We start from the raw sequence: 24,295 nt of genomic DNA on the forward strand, positions 1-24,295 counted from the left end.
CAACTTTTTTGATCTGTGATGCAACTAATCCAGTCTTGCACTCTGCTTTCCCTTCCAGTGGTGCCCATTGCTTAGATGTCTGATAGTCAGCTTCTTACAGTATGTGTTGAAAGAATACTATATTCTGAGAATGGCATGTTAAAGAGAAACCCAGATTTGAGACTTGTGTCATGTGTAAGGGACAGTGTGACATGGTTCTGGCACCTGGAACAGATCCAGCAGGGTGTGGGCCTCCATGAATATTGATTGTTGCTATGGGCATATTGTTTGTTTGTATAATGTACATATTTTTATGTTCCTCTTTCATGGAATGTCCTCCTTGTTGAATGACTCCATGATAATCTGAGACATGAGTCTGGGAGGGGAGGGCTAATGTCTCAGCAAAATGGTAAGCTCTGGGACATTCAGGACAGCCCTTATGGCTTTGGAAAAGAACTCTAAAAACATGAATTTGAAAATATATAATTTCTCAACTATGCAAAAATATAAGGATGTAATGTGAATTGTCTAAGAAGCTTCACAACTCAAGGGCCAGAGGCAGCTGCACTATGAGCCCGCTTGTCAGAAAGAGAGAGAGGAGGAGATGCGATTTGGGGAGTGATGGCTGAAAGGCAAGCTCCCACCCAGCTTTTTTTGTTTTATGTTTACGAAGGCAGGTGGATTCCTGAGTTCAGGGTCAGCCTGGGACTGGGCTAGGTCCAGGTGTGGTTGGTGTGGTTAATCACAGGACTTGTCCACCTAGCTAAGTTTAAAAAATGCAGTCAGATCTCTGAATTCTTTTGCAGTGTTTTAAAAAAGTGTGCTTGCTGTCCTTTTTCTAAGAGTCTAATGCTGGTGCATTGGATGATCAAGAGGGAACCTGGAATAAATAACTGGGTTGATATGTAAATAGAAACCTGGGCAAAAGGTGGTAGCAGTTCTTTAGAATGTTTTCTAGGAGAACTGAGCTGTCTGGAGATCTCTGGAGAGTGAGCATAGCTCTTAAAGAACTTTTTTCTAACTGGATTTCTGAGCCTAGTTGGAAATCCCAAGATTTACAGAGAGCGAACACAGCTCTTGTAGAATTATTATTTTCTTTATTATTTTTAGCTTCCTGATTTTGATCAGAAAACCCATGAATCATTTTTAAAATTTTTCTAACAGGATTTCTCACTTGGTTGGAGGATCCAAGAATTTTTTATAGCATCTTTTCTGACTTTGGTCGGAAAACCCATGAGCCATCCAGAGAACTTTTAGAATTTTTACTAGCAGAGAGAGAGAGAGCTGTGTGGAGCAGAAAGCTAGCTGTTTTAACCAGGGTGTTTTTTAGAATAGCAAAAAAAAAAAGCTGTCTAGAGCAGAGCAGGGCAGGGCAGGGCAGAGCAGAGCAGAGCAGTCTGAAAAGCTGTCTCAAGCAGACTACAGAGCCAAGAGCTATCTACAGAGAGCTGTCTAGGGAGCCACCTCAAGCAGAATCTAGGCTGCCAGCTTGGACACAATTTGACTGAAGTCGTTTGTTTCCATGCTCTCAGACACCCCTTCTCTTAGAGCCCCTCTCTAAGCCAAAGCTGGTCCTTGGCACAAGACAGATATAATATTTATATAAATTCCATGAACTAGAGGGATATTTTACTCTCACAATAATGAAATCCCATTGTATTCTAAGATACAGTTTTTGTATGGGAAAACATGGGTATCTTACCCTTTGAGTAAGAGACTCTGTTTCTTTCAGATGTGTCAGGTTTTTTTTTTTTTTTTTTTTTTAATTTATAGTAAAGAGGTAAATGTTTCATAAATTCAGAGTACAAGTAAGTTTACCTTAATGTTTGCCTATTTGTGTGTGATTGCTCTTGCGTGCACACCTGCACCGTTACACCTTTATGGAGATCAAAGAACAATTTGTAGGAATCTGTTCTTTTGTATGTGCATGTGGAAGGCAAGAAGGTACCATTGGGTGTCATTCTCAGAAACGCCATCCTCTTCCTTTGAAATAGGGCTTCTCACTGGCCTGGAGCTCACCAGTTAGGTTAGACTGACTGGCAAGTGAGCCCCTGGCGATCTTCCTATTATCTATCTCTGCCTCCATGGTGTTGAGATTGCACGCACTTTCCAGTGTACCCTGCAATGCCTAGCTTTTTACGTGCGTGCTGGGGATCAAATTTAGGTTCTCATGTTCCCAAAGCAAGCACTCTACTAACTGAGCCAAACTGCCAGCCCCAAAGTAGCTCCTCTTTGAAAAAGTTCTTTGAAAAAGCATCCATTTGAACTGAGACAGCTAATTAAACTATTTTTGACATCTAAGTTTCTACAGGCTAACTAACTAATATTCTTGTTTGGAAATCTTTGAACAATAATGCATAGGACAATTGGTACCATGTCTTCTCTGTGCCTGATAGTGTGTGAAAGTCTTTGGTATGCCTAAAAGTCTTTTGCTTTGCTCTGTACTGTTCCTTCCTGACTTGGAAAAGCCGTTCATATTCTTCAGTTCTTAGCCTAAGGGAAGATGAATCAAATTGGCTATTATTACTTATGTGCTCTCCGGTATTTTTGTATTTATCCTACTGTGTTGGAATTTTTATTTTATTGTTGCCTTCTTGAGTGACTTCCACTTTGTAAACCTTTTAAAGGAGGAGAATCACCTACCTTTTTGTAGCATACATGACAGAAGGTCCCCTAAGCTTGTGGTTATTGAGTGAATAAATAAAAGCATTTATTCTATATATCTGTTGAAGTTTGGCATTGGTTCTTCCTCCCAGTCCCATGCTCCCAGACATAAGACTTAGACTCAAAATATATTTACAAGCACCTTGACTATATATATAGCTAGGGTCTTTTCTGACTTGATATGACTTAAAACATCCCACTTATTCTAACCTACATTCTGCCATGTGGCTAATTACTTGTGTTCAGGTACCATGTGTCTGTCTTACTGCATTTTCCTGGTAAATATCCCACATGGCTCTAACTCAGAGTTCCTTCTGCCTCCCTGATGTCCCACCTTTAATTTTCTGCCTAAGCTATAGGCCATAGGCTTTTTAATTGACAGGTAATGCATCCATACACTACACAAGATATTCTCTGTACATATATCCCTGTATATAGGCATGTATGAGTGATAAGTTTGCCTAATCTATGGTATGAAGTAATGATGTATAACTTCTCAAAATGATCACTTCATTTGTAATTTTGTGTTTATATTTTGTAATTTAAACATTAAAATAAGCAGTACTAGTTGAACAGTATTTTAAAATGGGGCCAGGTGAGCAAAATGGCTCAGCTAATAAAAGTGCTTGCCTCTTAAGCTTGACGGTGTGAATATGATGTCTGGAACACGTACATAGTGGAAGGAGAGAACTGACTGCTAAAATTGTCCTCCAACCTCTGTATGTATAGGCTAGTTTACACATGCACACACACAAATAATATAAATATAGAAGAAAAATGTAAATATGTATATGTAGTGTCTGTTAATGGAACAGTTCTGATGCCTCAAAATTCTGCTGTAGAGAATTTAGGATTTGGGCATTCCTGGTCCCCTATTTGAGTTATAAAAAACAGCATAGTTTGCTGCTCTCAGAAGTTTATAGTTATCTTTTGGGTTCCTTTGAACTTCTTTTAAAAAGGGGTCATTGTATTTGATTCTGTTCTATTGTGTGGACGATAGTAGTAGGGACCCAGAACAGAGGGCATTTAGTTATTCTGGTAAAACAGAGTTTATACATGTGTAATGTGACTGATATTCATGACATTTTTTACACACATACACACACAAATTTTTAAGTAGGTGAAAATTGTTTCAAAATGACTGTCAGAGTGGTCTTGAAGGGAAAGAAATGTCAGAGTTGTGCACTAGACACCGGGCCACCAGTTCTTATGTTACTTTGACCAGATCTTTTTATAACTAGATAATGGTGTTAGCTCCCCACCTCTCCTGCTAGTCTATCACTTTCACCCCACTGCCTGTTCCCCACTGAAATTTTTATATTTTTAAAATATTGGCTCTAAGGCAGCCACTTAGTGTGTTGTATTAGAGAAGTTCAGTAGGCTTAGGATGGCAGTGTTTTCTCAGAAAGGAGCTGAGTTTGTCAGATAAATTAGAGAACTTGACAGAAGGTGAGTACAGAGGGCAGAGGATAAAAGAAATATTGTATAGGAGCATGCTGTAATCCCCAGGTTTTACATCCTTGAACATTTGCAATTTCCACTAGTTTAAGCTTTTAATAAATAAGCATTTTTTTTTCATTAGAGTTAGTTATTCCGGAGCCCGGAAGTATTTCAACAATGAGTAAAATTTTATCTTATCATAATATTGTGGTTATTTATCAATTTATCACAAGTATTTAGTGTCAGATATAAGGTATAACTTTTCAAATGTTTACTTCTCAGCGTGATGTGTTCATTAAAATCAGTACTTTCAAAATTATTCAGATTTGAGATACAGTGTATGCACATTAATTATTCTTTAATTATAGGATTTAGTATCTTATCTGTATAATTTTTTAAAATGCTTAAAATAAAAATATAGGGAATATTAGTATTTATAAATGTGGCATTTGAAAAGCAGTGCACCATTATTTTGACATTTCCATTCTTATTTTCTTCCCTTTTCTCTCTCTCTCTCTCTCTCTCTCTCTCTCTCTCTCTCTCTCTCTCTCTTTTAAAGAATTAATGTGCCATCTGGAAACCTGAGATCATGCCATAAAAGGAATTTTGGCTTTTTTTGGCAACCAGTCATCAGGATATGCTGTGACTGCACCTTATCAGAATAATGAAACATAATTAGAAAGGTGTATTAACTCCTGTGCTTCAAAGAATTTTTATATTTGGAATTTTATATGCACTTTTAAAATAAAAAAAATACTGTAAATTTATCTCAGTGTTAAGGTGATTAATTGTATAGTTGTTGGATTCTCAAGCATGAGTGTAAATGAAATTTCTTATGACTAAAATGGTTCTGAGCTATTTCTAAACATTGTATGCTAGATTTTTATTCTGGTGTTAAGCAAATACAATTAGTTTATATGTTTATCTAAGGAGAGAGTTGCAGTTATATTACAATTAACTTGCTGTGTTCTTTTCTGAATAATACAGTCACTGGAACTGTCAGCCAAAGGATTCCTTCCCCCTCTTTTGGAACAATTTTAACTCTAAAAAGTAACAAGTTTTTAAAAAAATTAATTGAGAGAAAACAGCTGAAATCATGTAGTGAAAGAGTTAAGTCCACATGAAAGAATTCATTTCCACTTTAATGACCTAGCCTTGCTGGGTTAGGACGGTGGGGAACATGCTTCTGACTTGCTCTCCTATTGCCAATTAACACCTCCTAGAACAGGTTGCTTCAGCTAGTCATTGAAGCTCAGGCAGTAGAAATAGTTTACATGCAGCTTGTTTTTCACACTAGTTGTTTAATACTCAAAAATTAAAGTATTAAAAGGTTCTTTCTTACCTTGCTGGGTAAGAGATAAACAATACAGTGGTAGTTAATTTGTATATGTTTGGATTCATGTATTATTTTATGTTTAGCTTTGTTTTTTAATTGAGGAAACTGAAGGTGGTAATTTCACTAAATGTATGAATTTTATAATAGAATTGAGGCCAGTATTAGGCACCATAAATTTTAAAAATATTTTCTGTTAACTGTTTAGCATACTGCTTACTTAGCTTTTGTTTTATATTAAATGTACCTATTCAGGCCTTTTAAATTTATTTTGTTAATAAAAAAAATTAAATCCATTTGTTAATAAAGTCTCTTTTTTTAAAAAACATTTTAATATACTTTTAGTGATCATTCTTAAATTCAAGGTCAAGTATACATCTTAAACAGCTATAATAAATAATAAGTCTGTAATATTAATTGCAATTTTGAAGGGTTTCACGTAATTTTCCAAGGTAAATTTACATTCTTAGATATTTGGAAAATGTTACAATTCACCAATACTATTTATTTTACATTTCTTTTATGTGACACTTTGGTTCAATGATTAATCAGCATGCATTTTAATAACATAATAAAATTGGCTAAATAATTGATACCAGTTCACACTAAGAAAAAGGTGGAGTAATATAACTAATAGTGTTAACAAATTTGTTAAAAGGCCCAAGTAGGCAACACGTTGAGGTGATGGTTTTTAGGCTGTTATAATGGCAAATGCCTTTTTTTTTTTTTTTTAGCACTTAGTCAACAAGGGCTGCCCAAGTAAAAGTCACAGCTTTTTTATGCTAGATCAGATTTTTAACCTTCTAAATGAGGAGAAAACAAAACAGAAAACTCATGTATCCGTATTTAATTTAGCCGTATTTAATGTTTGTAGACCTGTGTGTTTAGTTCATTGTGCATAGGTAAGCTTTGTGCTGTTGTGAAGTGCATTGTTGTACAGAATCCCTGCTGGGTAGATGTTCATGACTGAATAAGGGCTGGCTATGTTGCCTGTGGCTCATTATTTACAGTTGTTTAGGTAGTTGATTTATATTCTCCAGCTTACAGATAGAGATCCCCTGCCCTCACTTTAAAACAGTCAAGCAAACAAACTTTAAGTAATTTTAACGTGGCCAATAGGAATTGAGTACCACAGATTTAGTAACAAAAGCATTTTTCTATTTCTGGAAGAACTTTTTTTTTTTTTTTTTTAAAGATTTATTTATTTATTATATGTAAGTACACTGTAGCTGTCCTCAGACACACCAGAAGAGGGCGCCAGATCTCGTTACGGATGGTTGTGAGCCACCATGTGGTTGCTGGGATTTGAACTCTGGACCTCTGGAAGAGCAGTCGGGTGCTCTTACCCACTGAGCCATCTCACCAGCCCCATTTTTCTATTTCTAATCTTGAATAAATTCATGGATTTATAGGATTATATAACTATAAATTATATTCTAATTTATATTTTTTGTTTTGAGATAGGGTCTTCAGTATATTCCATGCTGGCGGTGTCCTCACTGTGTAGCCAGGTTGGCCTCAAACATGTAGCAGTCCTCCTGCCTCAGCTTCCTGAGTTCTGGGATTACAGGTATATGCTGCCACGCCTGGCAGGTTCTCACTTTCAGAGGGGGGGGAGCATCGCACCGTACTGTATGGACCTGCAGGATGTGTGTGTGTGTGTGTGTGTGTGTGTTAAACACAGACTGCCTTTCTTTAGTTCTGGAATTTTGTTTTCCTTGCTTAGATGCCTCTTTTTGGTGTTATTAATTAACCTATATCATATTGAGTTATTAAAATGTGCCTTGGGGCTGGAGAGATGGCTCAGTGGTTAAGAGCACTGACTGCTCTTCCAAAGGTGCTGAGTTCAAATCCCAGCAACCACATGGTGGCTCACAACCATCTGTAATAAGATCTGACTCCCTCTTCTGGAGTGTCTGAAGACAGCTACCGTGTACTTACATATACTAATAAATAAACCTTTTTTAAAAATGTGCCTTAAATTGTTAGTATGCTGGTAAAATAGTTGTCATAAGGTCAGTAGAGTTCCCATGAAGAGTTGGCCTACTGCAGAAGCTGATACCTTTTCCCATTACTGTATGTCTTAATTGAGTGTAGGTTTATCCTAACAGTGTTAAGTTTGACTTGGGGAAAAGCAGTTTGTATTAGTTTGTACTTAACTTTTTTTCCCATTACATAGTCTTCGGATGGGAAAAATGAGGCACGATGGCGGAAAGAGCTAAAGGGTCATGAAGTCTCTGTGGGTCAGGGATAAAAACCACCCGCTGCTCTGGGGTACACCTTGACACATGATTATCCTGACTATTTCTGGTTTGCTGTTTTTCCTCACTGAATCACTGAATCATGGTCATACTAGATCTCTCTCCTCCTGCCTCTGCTCCCAAAATGCAGGCATTCTTGTCTTAAATGTGTAGATGTGTCATACATACATTTAATAAATGTATTATACATGTAAGTTATTTAATAACTATATTACACAGATTTAAGTTACTTCATATTTGAAGTAGAGCTGTTAATATTTTTATTTGCCTGGGGAATGGCCATAAAGTATCTCCATTTATTTATTTATTTATTTATTTATTTATTTATCTTAAAGACAGAGTGTCTGTAGTCCTGGATGACCTGGAACTTCCTATGTAGACCAGACTGGCCTAGAACTCAGAGATTCACCTGTCTCTGCCTCACAAATGTTGCTATTAAAGGTGTGCACCAGGCTACCATAAAGTATCTTGATGTTTGAGACCTCTGCTTCTGAGATAATCCATTATCTGGTTTTTATTGTAGCTTAAATGTTTAAAATGTAGTAAAGCAGTGGTTCTCAACCTGTGGGTGCTAAGCAACCATTTCACTAGGGCCACATATAAGATGTTCTACATATCAGATGCTTCTATTACAATTCAGAAAAGTCAACACTTAGGAAGTAGCAACAAAAATAATTTTATGGTGTGGGGGGTTAGAATGTGAGGAACTGTATTAGAGGGTCACACCATTACGAAGGTTGTGAACCATTGTATTAAACTAATGGGAAAATTGAGGTTGTATTTGAGAGCAAGGGATTTCGGGTTCTTGTCTCATGGATTTGAGGAGTGAAATTCAGTGACCACAGAGGACAGGTATTGTAGATTCAGTCATAGGAGCTCAAGAGAGAGGGAAAGCAGAGTTTCAGGATTGTCAGTAGCAGGTGTCCAGGAAGAGAAAGAACATCATGAAGGTGCATTGGGAGCTTTTGAAAGACTTTATGGCAGAAATTGTGATGAGAAATGGGAGTAAAGAACTATTCTTTTCTATTTACTTGTGTGCTGTGATTTTTAAAATACGCTAAATGCTTTGTTAGTCAAATTTCTCATGGTAGAGTTTAATCTGGTTTGTTATTTTTTCCTATTAACACCCCCTACACACACACACACACACACACACACACACACCTAGTGTTGCAAGTATGCTCCGTATTGCATTTGCTCTGTATAACTCAGTGCAGTCGTCCACATTTCAGAAAACACAGACAGACACTGGTATTCCTTATCTCTGGGAATCTTAAATGCTTTTCAGTAGGAAGGGTGCCCATTTCTTTTTCCTTTCCTTAGTAGAAATGGTTTCAGGATTCTAAAATTGTAAAACATGAAAGCTCAGCTATGAGAAGAAAAGTTGATTTGACTGTCTGCTGGTATGCAGTATTAGAAACTGTATATTACTATCCATCAGAATTATATTTTAGTTCTAGTTGGTGTTAAGTTTTAGCTTTGAGTTTATGTCAATATATGCTTTAAATGTCTCAAGGTTCTTGAAACTTTTGTACTCACACACACTTTAACTAAATACTTAATGAATTGTAACTGGTCACACATTTGGAAATTTTGTTTTTAATCCCTCTATACCCTGAAATAGAAACCTCAGATTTCCTTCATGGGATTGTATGATTTTTTTTTTGGGGGGGGGTGTTTTGTTTTTTGAGACAGGGTTTCTCTGTGTAGCCCTGGCTGTCCTGGAACTCACTCTGTAGACCAGGCTGGCCTTGAACTCAGAAATCCACCCGCCTCTGCCTCCCAAGTGCTGGGATTAAAGGCGTGCGCCACCACTCCCCGGCTTGGATTGTATGATTTTGAAAACTTTCTTCTCCCTCCCCCTAGAATGAATATTTCCAGTAAGAGTTTAGCATACAGTAGAAACATGGGAGTTCAGGTAGATACACAGTATTTTCTAAACTTATTTGACATGTATCTTAGTTAGGGTTTCTGTTGCAGTAATAAAACATCAGGACCACAAACAACTTAGGGAAGAAAGACTATTTCATCTTACACTTCCAGGTAACAGACTGAGGGAGATCAGGGCAGGACTAGAAACAGAAGCTGTGAACATATGGACTTGTTTCTCCTGGCTTGCTCAACCTGCCTTGTACAACTCAGGACCAGTCTCTAAGAGTTGCACCACCCACAGTGGGCTGGAATTACCCATATCTATCCCAAAAGACATGCCCAGTAGACTTAAGGAGGCATTTTCTCAACTCTGCTCTCTTAGTTAACTCTCACCTGTGCCAAGCTGACATTAAAAACTAGCCATCACAACCAGGATAAACTTTCTGATAGTATGTTTTGCAGTTCCCTTTTCAAAAGTAAATATTTTAAAATCTCAGCCATTCTGTATAGTAAAACTTTTTATAAACTTGGTTTTATGTTGGGTATAAGAACTGAATTGAGACAGCAGAAACTCTACCTAGGTATTAATGTAGTATGAGACTTAAGACATTAAAATAAGTTGAAAAGATTAACTTTTAGAGAATATGTTAGCTTTGGGACTGGCTTACTTGGAAATAATGTGATGATGGAGTTGAGACTTACTGTGTTGTTTGAGCTAATCAGCTCTCAGATGTCTAGCCTGAGCAGTCAGTTGAGTAACTCTAGTTACAGGGAATCTATTTAATTTCTTTCTTGTGTATCTTGGGCTCTTACAAGATTTTTCCCAGTCTGTAAGCTTGGATAACTTTCCCATTGGCTTATAGTTCTAATGTAGTCTGACATCAAAGATCTTGACGTTTCATCAGGACGCAGAGTTGCTGGAGAACCTTTTTAGAACCCTGATTTCTGTTGATTCAGTAAAAATGTATATTGCTCACAAGTTTCCACATTATAGAAATGTAACTGATTCAGAGTCTGTACTTTGAGAACTCACTCCAACCAACTCCTGTATTCTGTGTCCCCCCCCCCCCAGGTATTTAAAGAGCTGTATTGTATCTTGGATCCTTTCCGAACATCCTCACAGTTTTCTTAGTATTTTATGGGTATTATGATTTCTGTCACGATTCTGTCATGTGTAGCTCTAGGTTTTGAGACTAGGGAATTCTTTAAAAGTGGAATCTCTTACTTAAAAGTCATAACTGACCAAAAATATGTATCCTTGAGTGCTTTAAAATACTTTGCAGTCGTAAACACTAAGTCTCTCTGCTTGTTTCATGGACTGATGACTAATGAGCTTCCCCTTCCATCAGAGGTGTGGAGAATCTGCCTTCCTGCTAGTGCATTTGGTGGCTACACCCCTCTTGTAGCTTTCAGTTTTGTTACCTCAGCTTCATTGAACTATCTTTGACAAACTTGGTCTGCAGATATACATATGTGTGATGATTTGATATACTTGCTATTTTGTGGATGCATTCTCACAGGCATGGTAGCTTTATGTGTATTATCCCTTTTCCCTATGACTGACTTATCTTCCTTTTCTTTTCCTTCCCTTTCTTCTCCTTCCCTTTCTTCTCCTTTCCTTTCTTTTCCTTTAATGTAGGCTTCTTCCAAGATTCTAAATTAAAATATCCCCTATGGCTGTGCATGTGGCACACTCCTTTAAGCCCCAGCAATCGGGAGGCAGAGACAGATGTGTCTCTGTGATGAGGTCAGGTGTAGTCTGGTCTGAAGTGAGTTCCCAGACAGGTTGAGGTACATAGAGAAACCCTGTCCCCATAGCAACAGATTAAGATACTTGACTTTAAATGTAGAGCTATTGCTGTTGAAGATGACTAAAGCGCAATCAGAAGATGAGGCTTTCAACAGTGTTCTTTAATTGTAGATTAAATTCTTGGGTTTATTTGCATTATTTAAAGACAGTTATAACTGCAAACATTCTTTGTTTATTTACTCAAATAATTTCTAGGAGTGAAAAAACGGTCACAAATAGGGTTTGTGCAACTCTAATACTATTGCCCTCCATCCATTGTTGAGCTGCCTTGGATGGATTGTACGAAGTCATATTGCTACCAGTGCGGCTCAGTGTCTTCTTTGTTATCCTTTCCAAAAGTGGACACTGTAAAACTTGTCTTGTTGGGGAAAAAAGTCTTAATGTGTTAATTGGTATTTCTTTAATTAAAGAAGGTCAGCTAGGGAGATTGGAGACATTTAATATTTATATCATTTTGTATTTTTTATATAATTAGCTTCTGTGTTCTTTGCCTGTGTTTCTGCTAAGGGCTTAGTGATTTTTAAAATTTATTTACTTAATGACTTTTTTGACATAAATGGGGCAACTAAATTTTCAAAGTATTTTGCTTTCTAATATTCAGAAATTTTATATTATTTTTAATTGTATATTTTTTATTGATTCAGTTTGTTTTGTGCCTGTCATATGTGTTCCTGCACCCTGATCACATAGACATTCGCTATTAGAAAGGTTTTTGCCATGCTTTGATTTTCTTTTTTAGTGTAACTCTTTAATCTTCCTGGTTAATGCATATAAGCATGATATAGAGAAGCAAATTTAGTTTGAAGTGTTTTCTTTTTTTTAAGCAGGGTAAGAAGATATAATATATTCAATTCTATGGTGACAACTTGGAAAGCTAATGAAATGCAATGTCTACAGTAGTAGAGCAGTCTGGTTAGGTTCAAGATAGAAAGAAGCTGAATTTATCAATACACTGATTTAAAATGTTACAGCACTTAGCTCTAGAAGATGCTTTAGAGTCAAATGTTTTAATACTGAATGCTTTGACTTTTAAATGCTAGGTAATATTAATGTATACATACAGCAGGATATAAAAATGGAAAGCTTTGTAATTCCAGATTATTCTATAAATTCTTCATAATCATATCAAAACCTAATAAATTTACCAGAAAAGAGGAATGGCCGAATGTCACTTTTGTTCTAAAAAACAAACTGTAAATACAGACTCAATTGATTTCAGAAGTACAGAGAGGATCTAACAGTGTGCAGTGTTCCTCTGTTCAGCATAGCAGCACTGTGGCCTCTACAGAAACATTTAGACCCAAATTGTGCATCCCAGACCCAACATTCAAAATGTTTTGAAGTCAAAATGGTCAAACCTTCAGAAATGTTTCCAGTTTGTAGCCATTTGGATTTTTTGGATTGTGGGTGCTTAACTGTTTTAGACTGCAGATGCTCTGAAATGTGAAACATGTCTGGTCCTAACCATTCAGTTAAGGCATTTTGTTGTTGTTATTGTTGTTGTTGTTGACTAGCTTTCTTAGTGTTTGCTTTATTACTTTTAAACTACATATGTATGAATTTCTATGTTAAATTCACGTGGAGGTTGTTTATCATTGATTTGTCAGTCAACAGTTTTATTTCCTCTTACTTTTATATCAGGTGCACCTCTGCACCTGGGCTCTCCATTGCTTTACTGGCAATTTTGTGTTTACTCCCCCCCCAACCCCCCCTCCAACCCCCCCCCAACCCCCCAGTTAACTTAAAGTTCAAAGATCTTTCAGATTTTTATTTTTGGAACAGTCACCAATGAGCTCTCCATTTGTAAGAGAAAATGTTGTATTTTATGTCACTGTTAGGAACCTACAATAATGTCATTTTGTCCTTGTTTTTTTATTGTGTAACTTTAATTCTTACCTTTTAAATCTTGTGTCTCCTCCAATGCTGTATTACAAAGAAAATCATATTCTACTTATAGAAAGATTTTCTAAAATGTTGCCTGTTACTCCAATTTTTAGACAAATTATTGAATTACGAACCCATATGTTGGTCCACAGAACTATTTACCAAAAGACACCAGTTGTAGACTGTCTATAATGCCACGTTTTTCCCCTCTTGAGGGCTAGGCAGGTCATCTTTGTTGTTAAGCTGTTTGTAAGTTTTTACATTTCTCTCTGAACTCAGTTTGCAGGGTCTTTAATGAGGTCTCTTCTTTCTTGCATCTTTTAGTCCTATTCAGAACAGGTGAGTGTGTAGAAATACTGTAACCCAGATACTCACTGCTCTCAAGGCCTTGGTATGTATCTTAGTTTTTCGTCCCTCTGCTTTTTTCTGTCTCTGTAAATTTAACTTACCCACCCCTCTTTACTTCTAGCCAGCACCCCAGGCCAGGACATTTAGTCTCTGACTCACACAATCAAGAGATAAAATAGGTGGGCCACACCTGAGCTATCAAGGAGGCTGAAGGCTTTGAAACCTGCCTGGATCACTTACCAGGAACTTGAAGGGGAAAGGGAGGGCGGCAGAGTCAGGAGAGGTAGGGAGAGGAGAGGGCAGGAGAGTCCGTATCCCTGGCTGCTGTCCTGCAGACAGCAGTCATACCAAGGAGGAGGGAGGTCTTAGTTTCCTAGTGCAGGGCTTTCTGTAGTACGATTCTGAGCCCCGAGAAATAGATTATAAGAAAAGCTAAGATCTCTCTCCATTTGCATGTACTTGTTCCCTCTCACAAATAACTGTTGGGCATTTTCCTTTTCAGTTCTATTAGCTTTCAGTGCCTTCTTTATTCATGTTTTTTCTAGCAAATATTACTGAGTTCTTTGCTTCGCTAAGTACTGATTATAAATTACACCCAACAAAGGCAGGGTTTTCTTTCATTGATGATTGAAAAAAGTTTCTGGATTCTATCAGAGATATATTTAAGGTAAAAATATGGTCTATTTTTAAATAATTATTTCCTGGAAAATTGAAAAAGGCTATCAGATGACACACAGTTTTTAAAGTTGTTCAGTGTCCAAGAAATAATTTGAATATGGTGTTTATCATTTTAAGGCTAAAGTTTAACTTTCACAAATGTATCATCACATCTAACGTGATGTAATCCTCAATTTTTTCTTAATCTTTCTTTAAACTTTTTATTAAAGATGTATTTATTTTTGTTTTATATATAGGGGTTTTGCCTTTATGTCTGTGTGTGCACCATATATGTGTAGTGCCTTTGGAGTTCAGAAGGGAGGGGATGTTTCATCCCCCAGAACTTGAGCTACAAACAGCTGTGGGCCTTCATGTGTGTGCTGGAATTCCATCTTGGGTTCTCTGAAAGAGCAGCCAGGGCTCTTAACCACCAAACCACCTTTCCAGCTCCATCTTTTAATCTTTCTTAAATTTCTTACCTAGGGGAACAAAGATTATTAAAGCTTCTATATGTTTATCAAAAAGTACTTGAGCTTACCACTAAGCTTTCATTTTGAAAGTTTCTTTGAAAGAAACAGTGCAACTCCATTCAGTGATAAGAGAAGTATTCGCACCTGGGAACTGGCTAGGCCATGATGCTCCCAATGACTATTGTAAGATTTTTAACAGCTCCAAAAGGTGACAAACTTAGTGTATAAATAGAAATACCTGTAGATTGTTAGTGTAGTATGAGTAAAGCAGTTCTTTAATTTCAACAAGTAAATGCATAAAGGCAAGAGAGAGTGAATGTTTAACATATTTGACATGGTATAGAGAAGTAAAAGCAGTCAGAGCAGTCGGAAACATTGGGCAGAGCTCGGGAATCTGGAGGGTTAGGTAGGGTTGTAGGAGCCAGAGGGGTCAAGTGCACCACAACACGGTCCACAGAATCAACTAAGCAGGGCTCATAGGGGCTCATAGAGACTGAAGGGACAATCACTGAGTCTGTATTGGTCTAACCTCTACTCTCTGCATCTATGTTATGGTTGTGTAGCTTGGTGTTCTTGTGGGACTCCTAACAGTGGGAACAGAGGCTGTCTCTGACTCTTGCCTGCTGTTGAAATCCTTTTCTTCCTCCTAGGTTGCCTTGTCCAGCCTTCATATAAGGGCTTATGCCTAGTCATGCTATCTTTGGTTGATATCCCTGAGAGGCCTGCTCTTTTCTGAAGGGAAATGGGAGGAGTGGACCTAGGTGCAGGGAAGGACTGGGAGAACAGGAGGGAGGGGAAACTGTGGTTGGGATAAAATATATGATAGACTAGATTAGACTGCTAGTATTGAAGAAAGAAAAAAACTGAAGTGCTTGGCATGAAATTGTACTTACTGGTGCTGGATGAGACTGGCTAGAGGGTAAGGACCTCAAGTTGCCCTGTGCAGCTCACTGTGACACTCAGTAGAGATTTGTTTCTTTTGTTAATAATAAACACCATCTTTTAGGAAGAAACTTAGTTGACTCATTTAATCTGTAATAGCATTAAAGGCAGTGGCCAGTCTCTGGAAGTATTTTTCATGCCTACCCAACCTTATCTAGTTTGTTCACACCTGAGGTGGTTGTGCTAAATTTGTTGTGTGTGGGGAAGGCAACAACTTCATTAGGCAAGTGCAGAGAGTATGTTGTTCACAGTTCTCTCACCTAGGGATTAGAAGTCTTCGTTCACCTTCCCTCCCACTGTATCTATGAGTCTGCAGAGTGATCCATTCCCTAATCTGCACGCCGTCTGGAGTTCAAGCTGAAGCAGCTCTGAGGGTCTGCTGTGTTTGTTGATTCTTCAGTTTATCACGCTAGGCCAGGAGAGGTGGCATTCAGAGTACACTGTATTGTGGAGTAATGTTAACTGATGTTGCAGTAATTGGCAGTAATTATTTTGTAGCCAAGGTAGATGAACACTGTGGAAGTAAATTTTATGCCCATTGAAAAGTTGTCAGGATACTGAGTTTTAACTGTTGCTTTCATGCTTGATATTTGTAAATATTTCATGATTATTTATGTTGTAATTGGATAAAAATTGATGTTTTTTCTGAAGCTTTCATAATAATCAAGTTTATTTTACATGTAAGTTTACTTTTGACTCCACTATTCTGTGTACTATAGTAATTGATGGACTTGTTTCTAGGGCCCACCTACAGATGCTCCTGCCGTGGACACAGCAGAACAAGTTTATATCTCTTCCTTGGCCTTGCTAAAGGTAACGAAGGGATGGCGTTACTTGCCCCAGAGCTTCCTTTGCATTTGCTTTTTTACTTTGGTATATTGGTCACCTTAATTCCCTCAGCATAAGGATTAACTAAGTATTAGTTAGGGTATGTCTATAAAATAGGCTTTAATTTCCACAGAAGCAAAATAGGTTATGTGGCAGCATGGGTGTGTGTGTGTGTGTCAAAATTTCAAATAAATGTGCTTTGTGCCCATATATCTCCCTCTTTCCAGATGTTAAAACATGGCCGTGCTGGAGTTCCTATGGAAGTTATGGGTCTAATGCTTGGTGAATTTGTTGATGATTACACCGTCAGAGTGATTGACGTGTTTGCTATGCCACAGTCAGGAACCGTGAGTAGTACTGATGTTGGCTGTTGCATATCTCTTTCTTTTTTTTTCTTTTTTTTAATTCAAAATATTTTTCATCTTTTTATGTTTTTTTCTTTGCTTTAGGAAGCAGCAATCATAAGATTAGTAATACAGACTTTATCTTGTGTTGAATTAAATCATTAGTCCTTTAAATGCACCAGGAACTCTTATAAACTGAATGATGGTAGTACTGAATTACTGGATTTAAAAATGAGTTGCTATAAACGTAGGGTGTTACATTAATTACTCTGAACATTTGAGGAAAGTTTTTAGAAGCTGTATAAAATTTGGATACATGTGAATTAGTCCTACTGTAAGTTTCTGTAGTTTTGAAGTCTGTATGCTGTATACGGTAGTGAATGATATTCAGTTGTTAAGTATTAAAATGTAGACTTTTGAAACCAGTCTACTACCTGTAGTGGCAACTTTGTTTTACCTTCTATTTATGCCAGTAGATTTTTATAAAAAGTAGTGCATTTATACTTTCTTTGGGGATTTTTAAAAATGATTTATTTTATGTATATTGGTACACTGTCCTTGTCTTCAGACTCACCAGATGAGGGCATTGGATCCCATTACAGATGGTTGTGAGCCATGTGGTTGCTGGGAATTGAACTCAGGACTCTGGAAGAACAGTCGGTGCTCTTAGCCATTGAGCCATCTCTCCAGTCCTGTTTGGATATTTTTTGTGGTTGTTGTTTGTTTGTGAGAGAGTAGGCTGCCCTCTAACTGACAGAGATCTTCCTGCCTCTATATTGGAATGCTGGGATTAAAGGTGTGTGCTGTGGTACCCTGCTGGATTTAAAGAAAATGTGAAAAACATTATACAAAGCCAGTATGGTAGCTTATGCCTTGAATCATAGCACTTGAGCGGTGGAAAAAGGAGGTGAGGAATTCAAGGTCTTTCTTGTCTTGAATACTCATTGTGAAGCCATTTGGCCCCACATTGAAACACCAACTCAAACCAAAAATTGTCAGCATTAATTCTACTTATTTTTAAAAACATGATATGTACCATTTTCACTTGTGCATTTTTTTGTGTTTCTCTGATGTTTTTTGTCCTTTTCTGTACCAGTCAGTATTCTTATTAAGGCTAGTGAGGCTTAAAGGTAAAGCTGCTTGCTCTTCTTAAAGGCCCTGACTATGAACTTGCTTTGATAAGGTACATACTAAAGAGCAAATTATAAACAGTTAAGTGATGCCATTGTATGTATATACATATATGTATGTGTGTGTATGCATACACACACACACAGGTAGATATATACACATATATATCTATATGTATGTATATATACATACACACACATGAAACAAGTGTTTTCTGTAGAGCAGCTGCTATAGTATGCAACATATCTGCAAATAATACAAAACAATATGAAAATCTACAATACTTCTAGATGAGGTAAGTAAGTTTTTGTTTTGCTTTCGTAAATTGATTTGGAATTGTTTTGTCTTTCTGAATATCCATTATACTTTTTGTTCATATGGATATGCTATGTTAACCACAAATTTAGATTTAGATTTTAGTCTTAGTCTGCTGTTGTATCTTCTTTTTCTATCAGAATATATAAATACATGAAAATTAACTTATTCCTGTTATAGGTAGTCCCTATGTAGAAAATTAAGGTAATGCATTGTTACTAGGCCTCCATGTAAATGCTTGCTTGATGATGTGAGATAGGCTATTTTGATTCTTATATTCACTCTGTGTAGTAGAATCAGAAAGTATTTCTTCTGGCTCGAGTCAAGAGGCTCTTCTGTAAAGAATATGTCTGCATAGTCACCCCCTCTAATTTCTCCCTGCACCCTACCCCTCCTCCAGTCCTCTTCCTTTTCTCTCTTCACCTTCTCTTTATTGAAAACAAAACCCCAAAAAGATATTCTTAGCCTTGCAACAGAGCACATCTTATTTTTCAAGGATACCTTCTTTGGAATTCAGTATACTATTTGCTATGTTGGGAAGGAAATGTTTATGTTAAACTGCTTCTTAGCTAGATTAGACTTAGACTCCTGATGTTGGAAGAATGCCTTAATAAGACATAGATAACACTGACGTGTAATAGGTCATCCGTCATATTAGCACTTTATTAACATAAATCCTTCTTATTCTGCATGCAGTCATATTTTTATTAAATTAATAAATGCAATATTTAAGAATGGTCTGGGTCTGATTGGTGTTTTATGAGGCAATATATGGTTATTCTTCAAATTATTTCTATTATTGAAAAAATATTATTGTACAATAAATAAAGAGTTGTAGTTCTTCTCCTGTTAGAGAATGATATTAGGAGATATGTTTGCCATAGGTAGGCATAACTGAAAAAAATCATAGTTTGTCAGTTATTTGGTACTTCTTGTAAATATGAGCGACAACCATGAACTTGTAACACCCTGAGTGTTGTCTCAATCATTTGCTAACAGCACTTTGGTACTTGGCAGGTTTTAGAAATCAGTGATTTGAGTACCTATCAAATAACATGTACAAAAAGGTATGAAATTATAATACACAATTAGGGTAGGGTTTTTTGTTGTTTTGTTTTGTTTTTGTTTTTTACAGTATGTTTCTTCTTTTCTTATTTTACTCAGAGGAAAAAAAATTTTCTTTTTTCTAATTTAGGGTGTCAGTGTAGAAGCAGTTGATCCAGTGTTCCAAGCCAAAATGTTGGATATGCTGAAACAAACAGGAAGGTGGGTTTTTTGTTGTTGTTGTTTAGAAATGTACCTTAAAGTTAATAGTATTTCTAAACATCACTACTAGGGGAGGAGTCAATATGGTTGATCTGCCTGTGTGATGCCCCTTGACAGCCTGAATGGAAGTCCACCAATCAGAAAACGGCCTTGTATTAAGAGTCTCAGCTGTCATGTCATAGGCTTGGGCTATTCTGTTCCTCTGTTTAACATCTAGAATTATGTTCTCTTCACTTGTAAACAACACACCTGGTATTTTCTGTGTATTTGAGAAGTGCCGCCGAATGTTGTTGTGAATAAATGTGTGTAGACATGAGTTTTAAAGACAGTAATCCAAGTGTTTTTTTCTCCTTCAAGCTAAGTCTCCCAATAGTTGTCATTCTCTTGCTCAGATTCTTCTACTGTGGAAAAAACTTCAAAATTAATGTTAGCAAAAGGCTCAGCAGCTGAGCAGAGCAGTGCAAATTGGTTTTTGACTGAGTTCCTAGTTCTACTGCTGGTTTAATTGATATTTAATCCTTTCACAACAGTAGATCCTGGTGTCCATTGTTAAAAAATGTACTCTGTGCCTGGAAAACCCAGCTCCCAGAGCTAAGGAGTTAAAGAGTAGATATTTACTTGAATGCTGAAAGGGTAAAAACTGGCTCTGAGAAAGTGTGGTAACAAGGTGAAAAACTGAAAGCCTTATCTACCACTGCTAATGTGTGTCTCTTAATGATAGCCCTCCTTTGTCACACTTACTCATTTCCATGTTTGCTGGAGAATATGGTGTCCGGTTTCAGAGTTTCTAATGGTGCTTTTTCACACCTGTGTGCTTTCATCTTTTCTTAATTTATACCCTGTTAGTGTGTTGTTTCTCTCCTCTCATCATGCATTGCTGTGTTCTGAATCTGAGTGCCCTTTGTTTCAGGCCCGAGATGGTTGTTGGTTGGTATCACAGTCACCCTGGCTTTGGCTGTTGGCTTTCTGGTGTGGATATCAACACTCAGCAGAGCTTTGAAGCCTTGTCGGAGAGAGCTGTGGCAGTGGTTGTGGATCCCATTCAGAGTGTAAAAGGAAAGGTAGAGTCAGTTATAACTTCATTGCCGTCTACTGCCATTTTATACACATGCATGTAATAAAAATCTTTATTTGAAAGTGTTCTTAATTAAACACACATACACACACGCGCACACACACACACACAGAGGAATGCTTTTTATTGAAATTATTCAAGGCCTTAAATGTTTGTCATAGTATTAGCAATTTTAAAAAAATTACGCAGGGGTTTTACTTTTAATTTACAATCATGAATGAATGTTTATCCTTAATGTTTAAAATTTTCATAAATTTGAATGTTAAATCATACTGAAAGCTTCATACATTCTACTAATATCTAATAAATATATCTTTAAAATGTTATTTTTAAAGGGCTTTGTTTTTCAGACATTATGCAGGATATATTCTGGATATTCTAAATATTTTAGACAATGAAAACTTGTCCCAAAGACTTGGTAATCAACCATTCATGTATTTGGAGTGAGGACCCAGATGAATGATTAAATATGCTGACTGATTCTGAAAAGAGGTTAGCTTGCAGAGCACATTGGGTTATATTGTCCTTTGTTGAAATCTCTTTTGTTCTTGTTTAGTTCTCTCTCTCTTTTTTTTTTTTTTGTTCGTTCTTTCGTTTTTTCTTTCCCCCTTTTTTATTTCTTTCTTTCTAGCCCCATATGCCATTTTCCTATTTCCTGCCTCATGACAGCAGGGTGCAGCTCTATTATCACCTTCACAGAGCTGTCTGCAAATGTGAGAGGCAATTCGATTTTGCTCAACCACAGGGAGAGTGGATTAGAAAAACTACAGAACATAGAGAAATTGGCTAGGTGGTTACTGCTTTAAAATACTGCTGAGGTGTCTTGTTTGAGCATGTACTTCCATTGTAGTGCAGAATAATTGTTAAAGTACAATCACAATACACTCACGGAATCCTTTTTATGCAGGTTTTAGAAATAATTTTTAAAGCACTTAGAAATAACTATTAGCTTGATATCTCTCAGACCTGGAGTTTGTAGTGGTGTGGATTACATTCACATCTATGCAGCAGCTGAAGCAAACTAAGTGAGACTGTTAAAACATGGATGCTTTGTGGTACAAATTTGAAATGGAATGTTTTCTGATACCATATTATTATGATGTATAAAATTGAGGTCTTATTTAAAGCTTGATCCTGTGAGATGTAATGTAGCTTTTCAAAGGCAGAACTGTCCCCCCAAACAATAATAGTATCAACTGACATACTAGGCAATTTAAGGAAACTTGGAATGCTTTTTGGATCCCTGTGTTTCAATTTATTCACCCTTTATTTTACTAAGTAAATTGTTACTTATACAGATGAAGTTGAAAGTCCTCATTGCTTACCAGATTTAAAGTACAATGTAATTTTCTGATGTTTAAGGTATCTTTTCAGTAACATAATTTAATAATAATTACTGTCCTAGACAATAAGAATTAAAACTTGTGAAGCTCCCACCACAGTAATTTGCAAGCATTATTTATGGTTTATCTTTGAAGTATAATTCTAGAGAGCAATTTTAGCTTCTAAATTTGCATTAAAGTATTGTGTAATATCGAATTCCCATTTGTTTTTATTAGTTGTAATTCATATGAAAATGACATTTGAAACTATATTCATAGCAAAGGACATGACTATTTTGTAATTTAAAAAAATATGTAAAATTACTTTATAAAATCATATGTATTATTACTTAGCTTTATTAAGTCATAGAATATCATTGAATTTTTAAAATGTAATTATATACAGTCAGTGATCCTTACTGCCTGTTATACTCAAATTCATACAGTTATGTTACCTGTACTGTATGAACACGTCTTTGTCTTTGTCATCTGTATGGCATTTGAGTTTGGTTGTAATTTATTACTTTTTAATTGTTAAGAGTTTTTGACACTGCAAATCAACTAAATGCTAATAAATCCATGATGAGGTATTTTATTTAAATCATGAAATTTAACAATATAATTTATAAAAATAAAGAATTCCATGGTACTTTTCCTTGCTGGTATGTGATTTAGCAAAACTGTCAAAATGTTTAATAAATCTGTGATTAGATCAAGAGTTAAAATGACAGTCTATATGTAAATAACTAAAGTTGAAACTCTGTCATACTTCCAAAACCTCTTTCCTATATAATTTTTTAAATAAATTCCAATATTACCTATGTTTTTTTTTTTTTTTAGCAATTTAGATAAGTATGGATTCTTTCTTCGTCATCTTAATTCATTCCCAGTAGGCTCAGTTTTCATTTAGGGTGACTTGAGTATGTTATAAATTGAGTAATATCAAGGTATTAAAGTAATAACTATTTGGACTTAATCCTAGAGATAGGTACCACTACTGTTACTGTTGCTATTATTATTATTACTGGTAAAAATGAACAGAAATCCAACTCTATAAAATTATACAGCACTTAAGCTTTTTTTATTTGCTCTTGAATACTACATTTAAAGGTCCTTTATAACCAGAGTAACTCAGGAATGGGATGTAAGCACTAGAGGTCATTGCACAGCCTTTTAAGTTCATGTGACAAGGCTATCACTCTCTTCAGCTTCCTGTAGCCTAAGTCAAGGGAGAGGACTTCAGTTTTTCTCTAATTTTAAACAGTAGTTCATATTATTTAAAGTAGGTGTTACATGTGAATTTTTTTCATGTGGTAGGAGTTATATTGACTTTAAAATGTTAGATAGGCTTATTTCCTTGGACTTTGGTGACATCCCTAGCACCAAACAACAAGACCACCATAATAATATAATATATATGGTAAAGAATCCATAGTATGTGCTGAATTATATAGCACAAATACTTTTAAATGATAGAAGTGAAAACTCTTTGCCATTTAAATTATGAAGAGAAAACTCATAGAGATTACCAGAGAGCTCTTAATTTCAACTATTTAATGACAGTTTCAAGATTCTGCTGTAGTTTCCAGTTTATTTGTAAGGTACACATACCTAAATATTTTATACTCAGAACTTCAAATGGCACAGTGGTAACTTCTTGCCTAATTTGCCATGTAGTCACCCTGCATCAAGACTTGCTCCAGCACAGTAGCTTTACAAGTTGATTCAACCTATAACACTGCTACACTTCTTTTTCATATGGAGTTACGTTGTGCAACATCTGAAAACTACTGTACAATGTGGTCTAAAACTTATTCTTTAAAAAATACTAGATTTAGAGAATCAGGCTAGGTTGCTTTTAGTGAGTATGTAATGCTGTCTGCTAACTCTAGCAGTCACAGTGCCTGTTTTCTGTTGAAAACTTACAGAAACTAATGACCATGTAATCTAGACAGTGGCTGGGTTTTTCTGAAACATGTTTGTTTAACCTGATAAGAAATCTTCAACAAGCTTGCCAATATATAGTGAAGTCTACTTTGGTAGCATACCTGGTTAATGCAGAGTCAGTTAGCAAGCCCTGAGAGGAGCAGGGTGAGCTGTGGCTCTGCTCGCAGGCTGGACAGCATCAGGAAAGAAACCCTGCCGTGTGGGAAGAGGGTAGGCAAACACTGCACTAGGTGCTTCTGGGTAGTCTCATTCTTTCACAGATACCAGAACCATCAAACATGGAGCACTGGGAAGAAATACAAACATAGAAAAAAGTAAATTAGAAAACGAGTATTTCTAAGGGCTATCCTGGTTCCCCCCCCCCCCCACATATTTAGGAGTTGGAAAAATGTAATTTTCACATGTTA

The 24,295-nt window shown here is 36.4% G+C and overlaps 1 protein-coding gene across 2 annotated transcripts in view; it reads left to right on the top strand.

The window, feature by feature from the left end:
* Psmd14 (proteasome 26S subunit, non-ATPase 14) overlaps positions 1-24,295 on the top strand; it is a 90,638-nt gene that overhangs the window by 34,867 nt on the left and 31,476 nt on the right. For both annotated transcript variants that reach the window (XM_021186006.2, XM_029470729.1), the window contains exons 4-7: positions 16,402-16,473; positions 16,716-16,835; positions 19,474-19,544; positions 20,455-20,605. In XM_021186006.2, coding sequence (XP_021041665.1) covers positions 16,402-16,473; positions 16,716-16,835; positions 19,474-19,544; positions 20,455-20,605 — 414 coding nt within the window. The remainder of the gene's footprint in view (positions 1-16,401; positions 16,474-16,715; positions 16,836-19,473; positions 19,545-20,454; positions 20,606-24,295) is intronic.

This window comes from Mus caroli, chromosome 2 (assembly GCF_900094665.2).
Source record: "Mus caroli chromosome 2, CAROLI_EIJ_v1.1, whole genome shotgun sequence".
NCBI classification, from domain to species: domain Eukaryota; kingdom Metazoa; phylum Chordata; class Mammalia; order Rodentia; family Muridae; genus Mus; species Mus caroli.